We start from the raw sequence: 12,584 nt of genomic DNA on the forward strand, positions 1-12,584 counted from the left end.
AGCGAACACCGACCCAGCATAAGCGACTACAGCATAAGGAAACGAGAAAGGGGTAAGGCGAGATCAAAGCATCACTGGGAAACCCACTATGAGCACTCGTCATCGAGCAGCCCATCACGGGACGAAAACCCAGTGACACCTAGCATCACGCAAACCACTAGACCTAACCAGTTCAAGACAAACTTCAACAGGAAACATAACAGTACTACAAACGCCCTGCTCGCAGGCAAGACACAGGGGAGCAAAAGACCCTCGCGCAGGAATGCGATCCACCAAACAGCTGCGCACAGTTTCGAAGCTCTATTCTGCCTTGGTGGGGTAGATTCAGTTCGTCGCCGATGGAGGTGCACAAATCCTCATCATCGTCGAGGCATTCGATCTCAGCATCTTGGCTCCGCGCTCCATGGACTCTCGATCCTCACCAGCCATCAAACCTGCCCAGTATGTCAAAAAGCCACAAGCAGCATAAACCACATTAAAAGGACTTTTAAGAGATTTATGTTCAAAGGTAGCCTGATTGCGACGGGTCCAAATTGCCCAACAAATAGCTGCCAAACCAAATGTATAAAACTTGGCCCCATCGGGAAGGAAAATGTAACACCATGAGAAAAACTGCCAAAGGTTGTTTGGACACAGCGATGTGCCAAACACACACCCAACCGTCCTCCAAACCACCCGAGCAACAGGACAAGTAAAGAAAAGGTGCTGTGAGGTTTCCGCCTCATTGCAGAACGAGCATTTGGGATTTCCTGCCCATTTCCTTTTTTTCATAACTTCTCGAGTCAAAACTGCATCTTGGAACAATTGCCAGAGAAAGATTTGAATCTTAAGGGGGATTTTTGCTTTCCATATCCATCTGAAATCACACCCCGCCAGGTTTCTTTCCAAATAGGCATAGACCGATTTGGTCGAAAATTTACCTTTCTTTTTTCCCAATCTCCAACTAATATAGTCCGTCTCATCCGACAATTGCCAAGAGTTCACCACTTTAACTAGATCATTCCATTGATCCACCAGAGGTGGATGCAGGTTCCTTCTAAAAAGGTCACCACCCTCAAACTTTTTGAATTCAGCAACAGTAATCTCCTGATAGTTACAGATACTGAACAGGATCGGAAATTTGACACACAAGGGAGCATCACCCCTAATGGGATAATTCCAGGCTCTGGCTATATTCCCAGTGTTTAAAATCACCTCTCTGCCTGCCAGATAAGTTTCCTTTACTTTCATAATAGCTTTCCAAATGGGGGAATCCCCAAATTTACTCTTCACCGAGGGAACCGTGTCATTTCTAAAGTATTTAGCACGGATAATCTCCTGCCAAAGGCCTTGTTGGGTTTCCAGCTTCCACCACCATTTGGTGAGGAGACTGATATTTTGTCTGTGTAAGTCTTTAACCCCCAAACCCCCTTTATTCTTGGATCTGCAGATCCTAGACCATCTAGCCAGGTGGTATCTTCTCCGACCGTCAGTCTCTTGCCATAAAAACTTTTTTCTATGTTTATCTAGCTTCTCAATATTCTTCTTAGAAAGCATAAACATAGACATGTAGAAGAAAACAATGCTCGTCAGGGACGAGTTGAGAAGAGTCAACCTTCCTCCTGAGGAGGCCGCATTACCAATCTAGGATTCACAACACTTAAGGAATTTGTCATCAACAAAATCCCAGTCAATCGCACGGAGGGTAGAATAGCTCACCGGCACCCCTAAATACTTCATAGGGAAGTGGCCAATTTGGCAGTTGAAGAGTTCTGAATGAAACACAAGAACCTCATCATCCCCCCCAACACACAGAATTTCACTTTTCAGAAAATTAATCTTAAGCCCTGACATAAGCTCAAACAAATAAAGTAGGAGTTTCAAGTTAACCGCGGCCTCTATCATGCTCGAAACATACAACCGTATCGTCTGCATATTGGAGGATAGCTACCCCCCCCCCATCAATCAGGTCCGAAGCCAGACCTGTTATCAATTTCTCTCTTTGAGCTTTTAGGATCATTTTGGATAGGGCTTCCACAGCCATATTGAAAAGGAAAGGTGAGTGCGGGTCCCCTTGTCGCACTCCTTTGAAGCTTTGGAAGTAAGGACCTTTTTCGTTGTTCAATTTGATATTAATGGTTCCATTTTTAAGGATATTCTGGATCCATCCACACCACACTGGGCCAAAACCCCTGTTACTGTGGCATTCAAGGAGGAAATCCCAATTGATCTTATCATAGGCTTTCTCGAAGTCGAGTTTCAGCACCACACCAACTTTCTTTTTTCTGTGTGTGTGATGAAGTATTTCATGAAGGGTTAAAATGCCATCCATAATGTTTCTGTGCTTTATGAATGCATTCTGATGTTTGCTGATAAGAATATCTGCAAACATGGAGGCTCTATTGTCCAACACTTTGGTGATAAGTTTGTAAGGGCACCGTAGCAGACATATAGGCCTATATTGTTGGATTTTTTTAGCTCCATTCATTTTAGGAATAAGGGTAATCACCCCATAATTCAGCCGAGCCACATCCAATGTATTATTGTGAAAAGCATCGAATAACTTCATAATATCTTCTTTCACAAACTCCCAGCAGTGTTTATAGAATTCTGCCGGTATGTTATCTGGGCCCGGGGCTCGATTGCTCTTCATATTGAAGAGAGCCTTTTTCACTTCTTCTTCAGTAAATCTACTAGTTATTAGTATATTATCATCTTCAGTTAACTTCTCGTTATCAGCCCACATATCAGGGGATAGGTGGAAAAGATTTCCACTAGCGGGACCAAATAGCTCCTTATAGTATGCAGTTGCATGAGCTAGAAGGTTAGTGGTCCCCTCAATCACAACATCCCCATCTGTAAAGGATTGGATCGTATTTTTTCTCTTTTTGCCATTAGCCACTCTGTGGTAAAAGGCTGTGTTTCGATCTCCTTTTAAGAGCCAGCGTTCATTCGACTGTTGCAGCCAATACAGCTCATCTTTGAACAAAATCTCGCTGAGTTCTACCTGAAGTGTAGTTTTCCTCTCGTATAACTCAGGGTCGAGAGGTCCTTCCTCTTCTTTACTCTCTATATCTTCTAGCTCCCTCTTAATTTCTTTTTTTCTCTTCTTGGCATGGCCAAATATGTTCGAGCCCCATCCTTTAAAATATTTTTTGAGACGTTTCAGCTTGATATTAAGAATATCAATAGGATCTTCAGATCGTACAGGTTGCTCCCAAATCTCCTTGGCAATGTGGTAAAAGTTTTCATCACACAGCCAGCTAAGCTCGAATCTGAACTCGTGTGACTTAGGTTTATTTTGTCTCTCCTCTCCCGAGGACAAAAGGAGTGGATTGTGGTCCAAAACATCCCTCACTAGTTTGCGAACCGTAACCAAAGGAAACTTGTCCTCCCAATCAAAGCTCATCAAGACTCTATCAAGTTTTTCCAAAGTAGGGTGCTTTTGGTTATTAGTCCACGTATACTTGCCACCCCCCATATAAATCTCTCGAAGGTTTGAAGAGTTTATAATGGAATTGAATTTATCCAGATAAGGAGATCTATTCAAGATTTTGTTTTTATCACAAGCCTCTCTAAGGATATTGAAATCCCCCCCCCCACTATGTACGGGACATGAGTGTGGGCACACGTCGCAGCTAGTTCAGTCAGGAAATCATCTTTACTGTCATCATGGGCTGCACCATACACAGTAATGAGAGCCCAAACAAATTTACGGTTAACATCATAAAGGTTAGCCTACAAACAAAATCTACCAGGAATATCCAAGAAACAACTTCCAGGGTCTCCTTTTTAACACCACAAAGGATCTCCCCCCCCCCCCCCCGCTTTGCCAATCGACGGAATCCAGTTCCAATCAAAATGATCCACGGGGTCTATTTTCCTGAGATTCTTAGGAAGGAACCTCTTCTTCATAGTCTCCTGAATGCAAAGGAAATCTAGGGAGTGATCTTTTATCATGTCAGAGAAGCAGGCACTCCTCCCCTTTTTGCCTGCTCCCCTGCAATTCCAAAAGATACCATTCATTTAATCACATTGGATTTTCTTCCCCGTTTGGCATTCCTACCAGGGGGCATGGTAGGGCTACCATTTCCTCGTACAGGAGCTTTCTTACCATTCTGACTTCTAGTAACAGGTCTAGATATAATAACATTCACCTTTCTCTCCTTCTTTTTCCTAGACCAAACTAAAGTAAAAGGTTCCTCCTCCAGCTCATTTTCCTCACTCCATTTCATGTCCAAAGGTGTTTGGTCTCCTTTTCCATTAGTTAACGTCAGGATTCGACTGCTATCCTCTTTATTAATATCTTTATCATCCCAGAAGTCTCTATTTCTGGATCTTTCTAGCTCTCTTAAAATATCTATATTAGCAAAGTTTGCATCAGGTATATCCACCCCCATTTTAATAGCCCTAAGCATAAGCACTGGATCTGACAAGGTATCGAATGAGTTATGCTTTGAATAGTTACCTTCCATGTTCCTTTTCTTTGTTGCAGCTGCAGCCTTGTCCTCCACACGCTCCAGTTTACTCTGCACATTTCTCAAGCTGAAGCGTAAGTTTTCCTCAGAGACCAAAGGAGGGGTGGGAATCACCTCAATATTTTCAGGAGACTCCACCCTATATTCATTGACTACTTTCAGAGCTGAGTCATGATGCCCCACCACCTCCACAACCTATGGCAAGGATTTGACCACATCAGAATAGGATTTCACAATTTCCTTATATTCAATATTATTTTTTATAGGAGTGTTGGGTAAGGGTACTTACTTTCTCTTTCATTCTCTGCTCATGTTCATTTTTCATGGTTTCAATGAGCAGTGAAGTGTGAAGGGAGTCATCAGATTCCACACTTTCTTGAGATCCTCGCATCGGGTCAGGTACATGTTGGGGAATGGGAGGAGATTTCCCCCCAAGCCCAGATGAAGTACTGCCCATCTGCAAACCAGAATTCGTAGTATGATTATTCTTTTCATTTTTCCCTCCATCATCACTCGTAGGCATCCGTATCTCATTGTGTTCACGGTTAGGGTCCCTGATCAGCACCTGCTCTACCTCATAAGCGAAATCATAGAAATGCCCTCCTAAGACAGACTCAGCTATCCCGGGCATCACATCCACATTTCTGCACCCAATTTTCACACGAACAGAAGCAGGACGATGCAAAGTTGCCTTATCGATCTCTAAAGGAATCCCCACCAGCGAGGCCACAAAAGCTACATTCCTCTCACTTCTCTTATCAAGTGGAATATTGATCACCCTCACCCAAGCCACTTCCATAACACCTTTAGACCCCACAGCTGACGACCATTGAGTGGCATGTATAACAGCTCCACTTGTTTTCAGGGTAACTTTCCCCACATAGCAGATTTGAGCAACCGCACGAGGGTTAGGAAATCGCACCACATAAACCCCAGGACCAATGGCATGCGCAGAGCATCGCCATCCAGTAGCAAGATAATCAGATAAATCCAACTCCATCTGCCTAGTCGAAGTTTCCCCCTCAACAATTCTAACCATAATATTATTGGACCTCTCCTTAAGCTGACTAGCAGTGCAAGAGTCATGGATATAGTAAAACCCCTGCCCCTTTGACTGAAAAGCACACATCGGGGCAATACACTCCCATGGAGCGAACGCCGTACAGACAGAGGCCAGATGTCCTAAGTTATTGCATCTCTCACAGAAAACTTGAGGACAACTAGCAGGAGGATGATCATTCGACTTGCATATGGGGTAGGAGTTAGGGTTCTTGGTAGGAGGCACCTGAATGATGTTCTGTTTTCCACGGGGGCGACGAACTGGTGAAGAGGTCTAGCCGCTTCCAGTGTCCCCTGACGCCGCCGCCGATTGCTGCTTCTCCACCCAGATCCCACCGTCATGATGCTCTTGGCGCCTGGTGGTTGCAGCGGCCTCCCAGCGCGTCGTGTCCGCCGCCGCGGAGGTGGGATTGGACGAGGCAGAGATGGTGCGGTCGCCGTCGCCGTCGCCCTCGCTCCGCTTCCAGGAGTACATGTTCTTATCGCCGCCACGACCATTGCCACGGCCAGCGTTTCCCCCCGCGCCGCGACCCATGCCGCGTCCCGCACAGGCCGCATCCGCGCCTTGACGCCGGTCTCCCTGGATCCCGCGCCCCGCATCAAACGCCATGGGTGGCGAGGCAGCAACCTCCGCGAACGATCGTCTCCGCCAACCTTGCCTCTGTTGGGGAACGTAGTAATTTCAAAAAAATTCCTACGCACACGCAAGATCATGGTGATGCATAGCAACGAGAGGGGAGAGTGTGATCTACGTACCCTTGTAGATCGACAACGGTAGCGTTGACACAATGTAGAGGAAGTAGTCGTACGTCTTCCCGATCCGACCGATCCAAGCACCGTTACTCCGGCACCTCCGAGTTCTTAGCACACGTACAGCTCGATGATGATCCCCGGGCTCTGATCCAGCAAAGCGTCGGGGAAGAGTTCTGTCAGCACGACGGCGTGGTGACGATGATGATGTTCTACTGGCGCAGGGCTTCGCCTAAGCGCTGCAACGATATGACCGAGGTGGAATATGGTGGAGGGGGGCACCGCACACAGCTAAGGAACGATCACGAGGATCAACTTGTGTGTCTAGGGGTGCTCCCCTGCCCCCGTATATAAAGGAGCAAGGGGGAGGCCAGCCGGCCCTTGGTGCGCCAAGGAGAGGGGGGAGTCCTTCTCCTAGTGGGAGTAGGACTCCCCTTTCCTAGTCCAACTAGGAAGGAAGAGGGGGAAGGAAAGAGAGGGAGAGGGAGAGGGAAAGGGGGGCCGCCCCCCCCCTCCTAGTCCAATTCGGACTCCCCATGGGGGGGCGCGCCACCTCCTAGGCTGCAGCCCTCTCTCTCCCCTCAGGCCCACTAAGGCCCAATACTTCCCCGGGGGGTTCCGGTAACCCCTCCGGCACTCCGGTTTTCTCCGAAATCACCCGGAACAATTCCGGTGTCCGAATATAGCCGTCCAATATATCAATCTTTATGTCTCGACCATTTCGAGACTCCTCGTCATGTCCGTGATCACATCCGGGACTCCGAACAAACTTCGGTACATCAAAATTGCATAAACTCATAATAACTATCATCGTAACTTTAAGCGTGCGGACCCTACGGTTTGAGAACAATGTGGACATGACCGAGACACGTCTCCGGTCAATAACCAATAGCGGGACCTGGATGCCCATATTGGCTCCTACATATTCTACGAAGATCTTTATCGGTCAGACCGCATAACAACATACGTTGTTCCCTTTGTCATCGGTATGTTACTTGCCCGAGATTCGATCGTCGGTATCCAATACCTAGTTCAATCTCGTTACCGGCAAGTCTCTTTACTCGTTCCGTAATACATCATCTCACAACTAACATATTAGTTGTAATGCTTGCAAGGCTTATGTTATGTGCATTACCGAGAGGGCCCAGAGATACCTCTCCGACAATCGGAGTGACAAATCCTAATCTCGAAATACGCCAACCCAACATCTACTTTTGGAGACACGTGTAGAGCACCTTTATAATCACCCATTTACGTTGTGACGTTTGGTAGCACACAAAGTGTTCCTCCGGCAAACGGGAGTTGCATAATCTCATAGTCATAGGAACATGTATAAGTCATGAAGAGAGCAATAGCAACATGCTAAACGATCGGGTGCTAAGCTAATGGAATGGGTCATGTCAATCAGATCATTCAACTAATGATGTGATCTCGTTAATCAAATAACAACTCTTTGTTCATGGTTAGGAAACATAACCATCTTTGATTAACGAGCTAGTCAAGTAGAGGCATACTAGTGACACTCTGTTTGTCTATGTATTCACACATGTATTATGTTTCCGGTTAATACAATTCTAGCATGAATAATAAACATTTATCATGATATGAGGAAATAAATAATAACTTTATTATTGCCTCTAGGGCATATTTCCTTCAGTCTCTCACTTGCACTAGAGTCAATAATCTAGATTACACAGTAATGATTCTAACACCCATGGAGCCTTGGTGCTGATCATGTTTTGCTCGTGGAAGAGGCTTAGTCAACGGGTCTGCTACATTTAGATCTGTATGTATCTGGCAAATCTCTATGTCTCCCACCTGGACTAGATCCCGGATGGAATTGAAGCGTCTCTTGATGTGTTTGGTTCTCTTGTGAAATCTGGATTCCTTTGCCAAGGCAATTGCACCAGTATTGTCACAAAAGATTTTCATTGGACCCGATGCACTAGGTATGACACCTAGATCGGATATGAACTCCTTCATCCAGACTCCTTCGTTTGCTGCTTCCGAAGCAGCTATGTACTCCGCTTCACATGTAGATCCCGCCACGACACTTTGTTTAGAACTGCACCAACTGACAGCTCCACCGTTTAATGTAAACACGTATCCGGTTTGCGATTTAGAATCGTCCGGATCAGTGTCAAAGCTTGCATCAACGTAACCATTTACGATGAGCTCTTTGTCACCTCCATATACGAGAAACATATCCTTAGTCCTTTTCAGGTACTTCAGGATGTTCTTGACTGCTGTCCAGTGATCCACTCCTGGATTACTTTGGTACCTCCCTGCTAAAATTATAGCAAGGCACACATCAGGTCTGGTACACAGCATTGCATACATGATAGAGCCTATGGCTGAAGCATAGGGAACATCTTTCATTTTCTCTCTATCTTCTGCAGTGGTCGGGCATTGAGTCCTACTCAATTTCACACCTTGTAACAAGGCAAGAACCCTTTCTTTGCTTGATCCATTTTGGAACTTCTTCAAAATTTTGTCAAGGTATGTGCTTTGTGAAAGTCCAATTAAGCGTTTTGATCTATCTCTATAGATCTTAATGCCTAATATGTAAGCAGCTTCACCGAGGTCTTTCATTGAAAAACTCTTATTCAAGTATTCCTTTATGCTATCTAGAAATTCTATATCATTTCCAATTAGTAATATGTCATCCACATATAATATCAGAAATGCTACAGAGCTCCCACTCACTTTCTTGTAAATACAGGCTTCTCCAAAAGTCTGTACAAACCCAAATGCTTTGATCACACTATCAAAGCGTTTATTCCAACTCCGAGAGGCTTGCACCAGTCCATAAATGGATTGCTGGAGCTTGCACACTTTGTTAGCTCCCTTTGGATCGATAAAACCTTCTGGTTGCATCATATACAACTCTTCTTCGAGAAATCCATTCAGGGATGCAGTTTTTACATCCATTTGCCAAATTTCATAATCATAAAATGCGGCAATTGCTAACATGATTCGGACAGACTTAAGCATCGCTACGGGTGAGAAGGTCTCATCGTAGTCAATCCCTTGAACTTGTCGAAAACCTTTTGCGACAAGTCGAGCTTTGTAGACAGTAACATTACCGTCAGCGTCAGTCTTCTTCTTGAAGATCCATTTATTCTTAATTGATTGCCGATCATCGGCAAGTCAACCAAAGTCCATACTTTGTTCTCATACATGGATCCCATCTCAGATTTCATGGCTTCAAGCCATTTTGCGGAATCTGGGCTCACCATCGCTTCTTCATAGTTCGCAGGTTCATCATGATCTAGTAGCATGACTTCCAAAACAGGATTACCGTACCACTCTGGTGCGGATCTCACTCTGGTTGATCTACGAGGTTCAGTAGTATCTTGTTCTGAAGTTTCATGATCATCATCATTAGCTTCCTCACTAACTGGTGTAGGTGTCACTTTCTGTGATGCACTACTTTCCAATAAGGGAGCAGGTACAGTTACCTCGTCAAGTTCTACTTTCCTCCCACTCACTTCTTTCGAGAGAAACTCCTTTTCTAGAAAGGATCCATTTTTTGCAACGAATATCTTGCCTTCGGATCTGTGATAGAAGGTGTACCCAACAGTCTCCTTTGGGTATCCTATGAAGACACATTTCTCCGATTTGGGTTCGAGCTTGAAGGTTTTTCACATAAGCATCGCAGCCCCAAACTTTAAGAAACGAAAACTTTGGTTTCTTGCCAAACCATAGTTCATAAGGCGTCGTCTCAACGGATTTCGATGGTGCCCTATTTAACGTGAATGCGGCCGTCTCTAAAGCATAACCCCAAAATGATAGCGGTAAATCAGTAAGAGACATCATAGATCGCACCATATCTAGTAAAGTACGATTACGACGTTCGGACACACCATTACGCTGTGGTGTTCCGGGTGGCGTGAGTTGCGAAACTATTCCGCATTGTTTCAAATGTACACCAAACTCGTAACTCAAATATTCTCCTCCACGATCAGATCATAGAAACTTTATTTTCTTGTTACGATGATTTTCAACTTCACTCTGAAATTCTTTGAACTTTTCAAATGTTTCAGACTTATGTTTCATTAAGTAGATATACCCATATCTGCTTAAATCATCTGTGAAGGTGAGAAAATAATGATATCCGCCACGAGCCTCAACGTTCATTGGACCACATACATCTGTATGTATGATTTCCAATAAATCTGTTGCTCTCTCCATAGTACCGGAGAATGGCGTTTTAGTCATCTTGCCCATGAGGCACGGTTCGCAAGTACCAAGTGATTCATAATCAAGTGGTTCCAAAAGTCCATCAGTATGGAGTTTCTTCATGCACTTTACACCGATATGACCTAAATGGCAGTGCCACAAATAAGTTGCACTATCATTATCAACTCTGCATCTTTTGGCTTCAACATTATGAATATGTCTATCACTACTATCGAGATTCATCAAAAATAGACCACTCTTCAAAGGTGCATGACCATAAAAGATATTACTCATATAAATAGAACAACCATTATTCTCTGATTTAAATGAATAACCGTCTCGCATCAAACAAGATCCAGATATAATGTTCATGCTTAACGCTGGCACCAAATAACAATTATTTAGGTCTAATACTAATCCCGAAGGTAGATGTAGAGGTAGCATGCCGACCGCGATCACATCGACTTTGGAACCATTTCCCACGCGCATCGTCACCTCATCCTTTGCCAGTGTTCGCTTAATCCGTAGTCCATGTTTCGAGTTGCAAATATTAGCACCAGAACCAGTATCAAATACCCAGGTGCTACTGCGAGCTCTAGTAAGGTACACATCAATAACATGTATATCACATATACCTTTGTTCACCTTGTCATCCTTCTTATCCGCCAAATACTTGGGGCAGTTCCGCTTCCAGTGACCAGTCTGCTTGCAGTAGAAGCACTCAGTTTCAGGCTTTGGTCCAGACTTAGGTTTCTTCTCCTGAGCAGCAACTTGCTTGCTGTTCTTCTTGAAGTTCCCCTTCTTTTTTCCCTTTGCCCTTTTTCTTGAAACTAGTGGTCTTGTTGACCATCAAAACTTGATGCTCCTTCTTGATTTCTACCTTCGCAGCTTTCAGCATTGCGAAGAGCTCGGGAATAGTCTTATTCATCCCTAGCATATTATAGTTCATCACGAAGCTCTTGTAGCTTGGTGGCAGTGATTGGAGAATTCTGTCAATGACGCAATCATCTGGAAGATTAACTCCCAATTGAATCAAGTGATATTATACCCAGACATTTTGAGTATATGCTCACTGACAGAACTGTTCTCCTCCATCTTGCAGCTATGGAACTTATTGGAGACTTCATATCTCTCAATCCGGGCATTTGCTTGAAATATTAACTTCAACTCCTGGAACATCTCATATGCTCCATGACGTTCAAAACGTCGTTGAAGTCCTGATTCTAAGCCGTAAAGCATGGCACACTGAACTATCGAGTAGTCATCAGCTTTGCTCTGCCAGACGTTCAAAACATATGGTGTTGCTCCAGCAGTAGGCCTGGCACCCAGCGGTGCTTCCAGGACGTAATTCTTCTGTGCAGCAATGAGGATAATCCTAAGTTACGGACCCAGTCCATGTAATTGCTACCATCATCTTTCAACTTTGCTTTCTCAAGGAACGCATTAAAATTCAACGGCACAACAACACGGGCCATCTATCTACAATCAATATAAACAAGCAAGATACTATCAGGGACTAAGTTCATGATAAATTTAAGTTCAATTAATCATATTACTTAAGAACTCCCACTTAGATAGACATCCCTCTAATCTTCTAAGTGATCACGTGATCCAAATCAACTAAACCATAACCGATCATCACGTGAAATGGATTAGTCTTCAATGGTGAACATCATTATGTTGATCATATCTACTATATGATTCACGCTCGACCTTTCGGTCTCCGTGTTCCGAGGCCATATCTGTATATGCTAGGCTCGTCAAGTATAACCCGAGTATTCCGCGTGTGCAAAACTGGCTTGCACCCGTTGTAGATGGACGTAGAGTTTATCACACCCGATCATCACGTGGTGTCTGGGCACGACGAACTTTGGCAACGGTGCATACTCAGGGAGAACACTTCTTGATAATTAGTGAGAGATCATCTTATAATGCTACCATCAATCAAAGCAAGATAAGATGCATAAAAAAGATAAACATCACATGCAATCAATATAAGTGATATGATATGGCCATCATCATCTTGTGCTTGTGATCTCCATCTCCGAAGCACCGTCATGATCACCATCGTCACCGGCACGACAGCTTGATCTCCATCGTAGCATCGTTGTCGTCTCGCCAATCTTATGCTTCTAC

General features: G+C 44.4%; 1 protein-coding gene across 1 annotated transcript; it reads right to left on the bottom strand.

Moving 5' to 3' along the window:
• Positions 1 to 324: 324 nt before the first annotated feature.
• LOC147962884 (uncharacterized) lies at positions 325 to 6,126 on the bottom strand. Its single transcript, XM_087534345.1, has 4 exons — positions 4,747 to 6,126; positions 4,572 to 4,652; positions 4,448 to 4,508; positions 325 to 434 (listed from the first exon to the last, which is right to left on the bottom strand). The coding sequence occupies exons 1-4, from the start codon at positions 5,584 to 5,586 to the stop codon at positions 325 to 327; spliced, it is 1,092 nt and encodes a 363-aa protein (XP_087390471.1). The 5' UTR covers positions 5,587 to 6,126.
• Positions 6,127 to 12,584: the final 6,458 nt, after the last annotated feature.

This window comes from Triticum urartu, chromosome 7A, assembly GCF_056163025.1.
Source record: "Triticum urartu cultivar PI428250 chromosome 7A, HENAU_Tu73, whole genome shotgun sequence".
Lineage (NCBI taxonomy): Eukaryota > Viridiplantae > Streptophyta > Magnoliopsida > Poales > Poaceae > Triticum > Triticum urartu.

Bases quoted from the DNA above. Each gene is read 5' to 3' on its own strand.
- LOC147962884 (XM_087534345.1), bottom strand. From the start codon at position 5,586: ATGTGTGCTTTTCAGTCAAAGGGGCAGGGGTTTTACTATATCCATGAC. The intron at 4,509-4,571 runs GTGATTCCCACC...AGAAATGTGCAG, and splicing joins AGTCTCCTGAAAATATTGAG to AGTAAACTGGAGCGTGTGGA. The intron at 435-4,447 runs GTAACTATTCAA...CATACTGGGCAG, and splicing joins AAAGAAAAGGAACATGGAAG to GTTTGATGGCTGGTGAGGAT.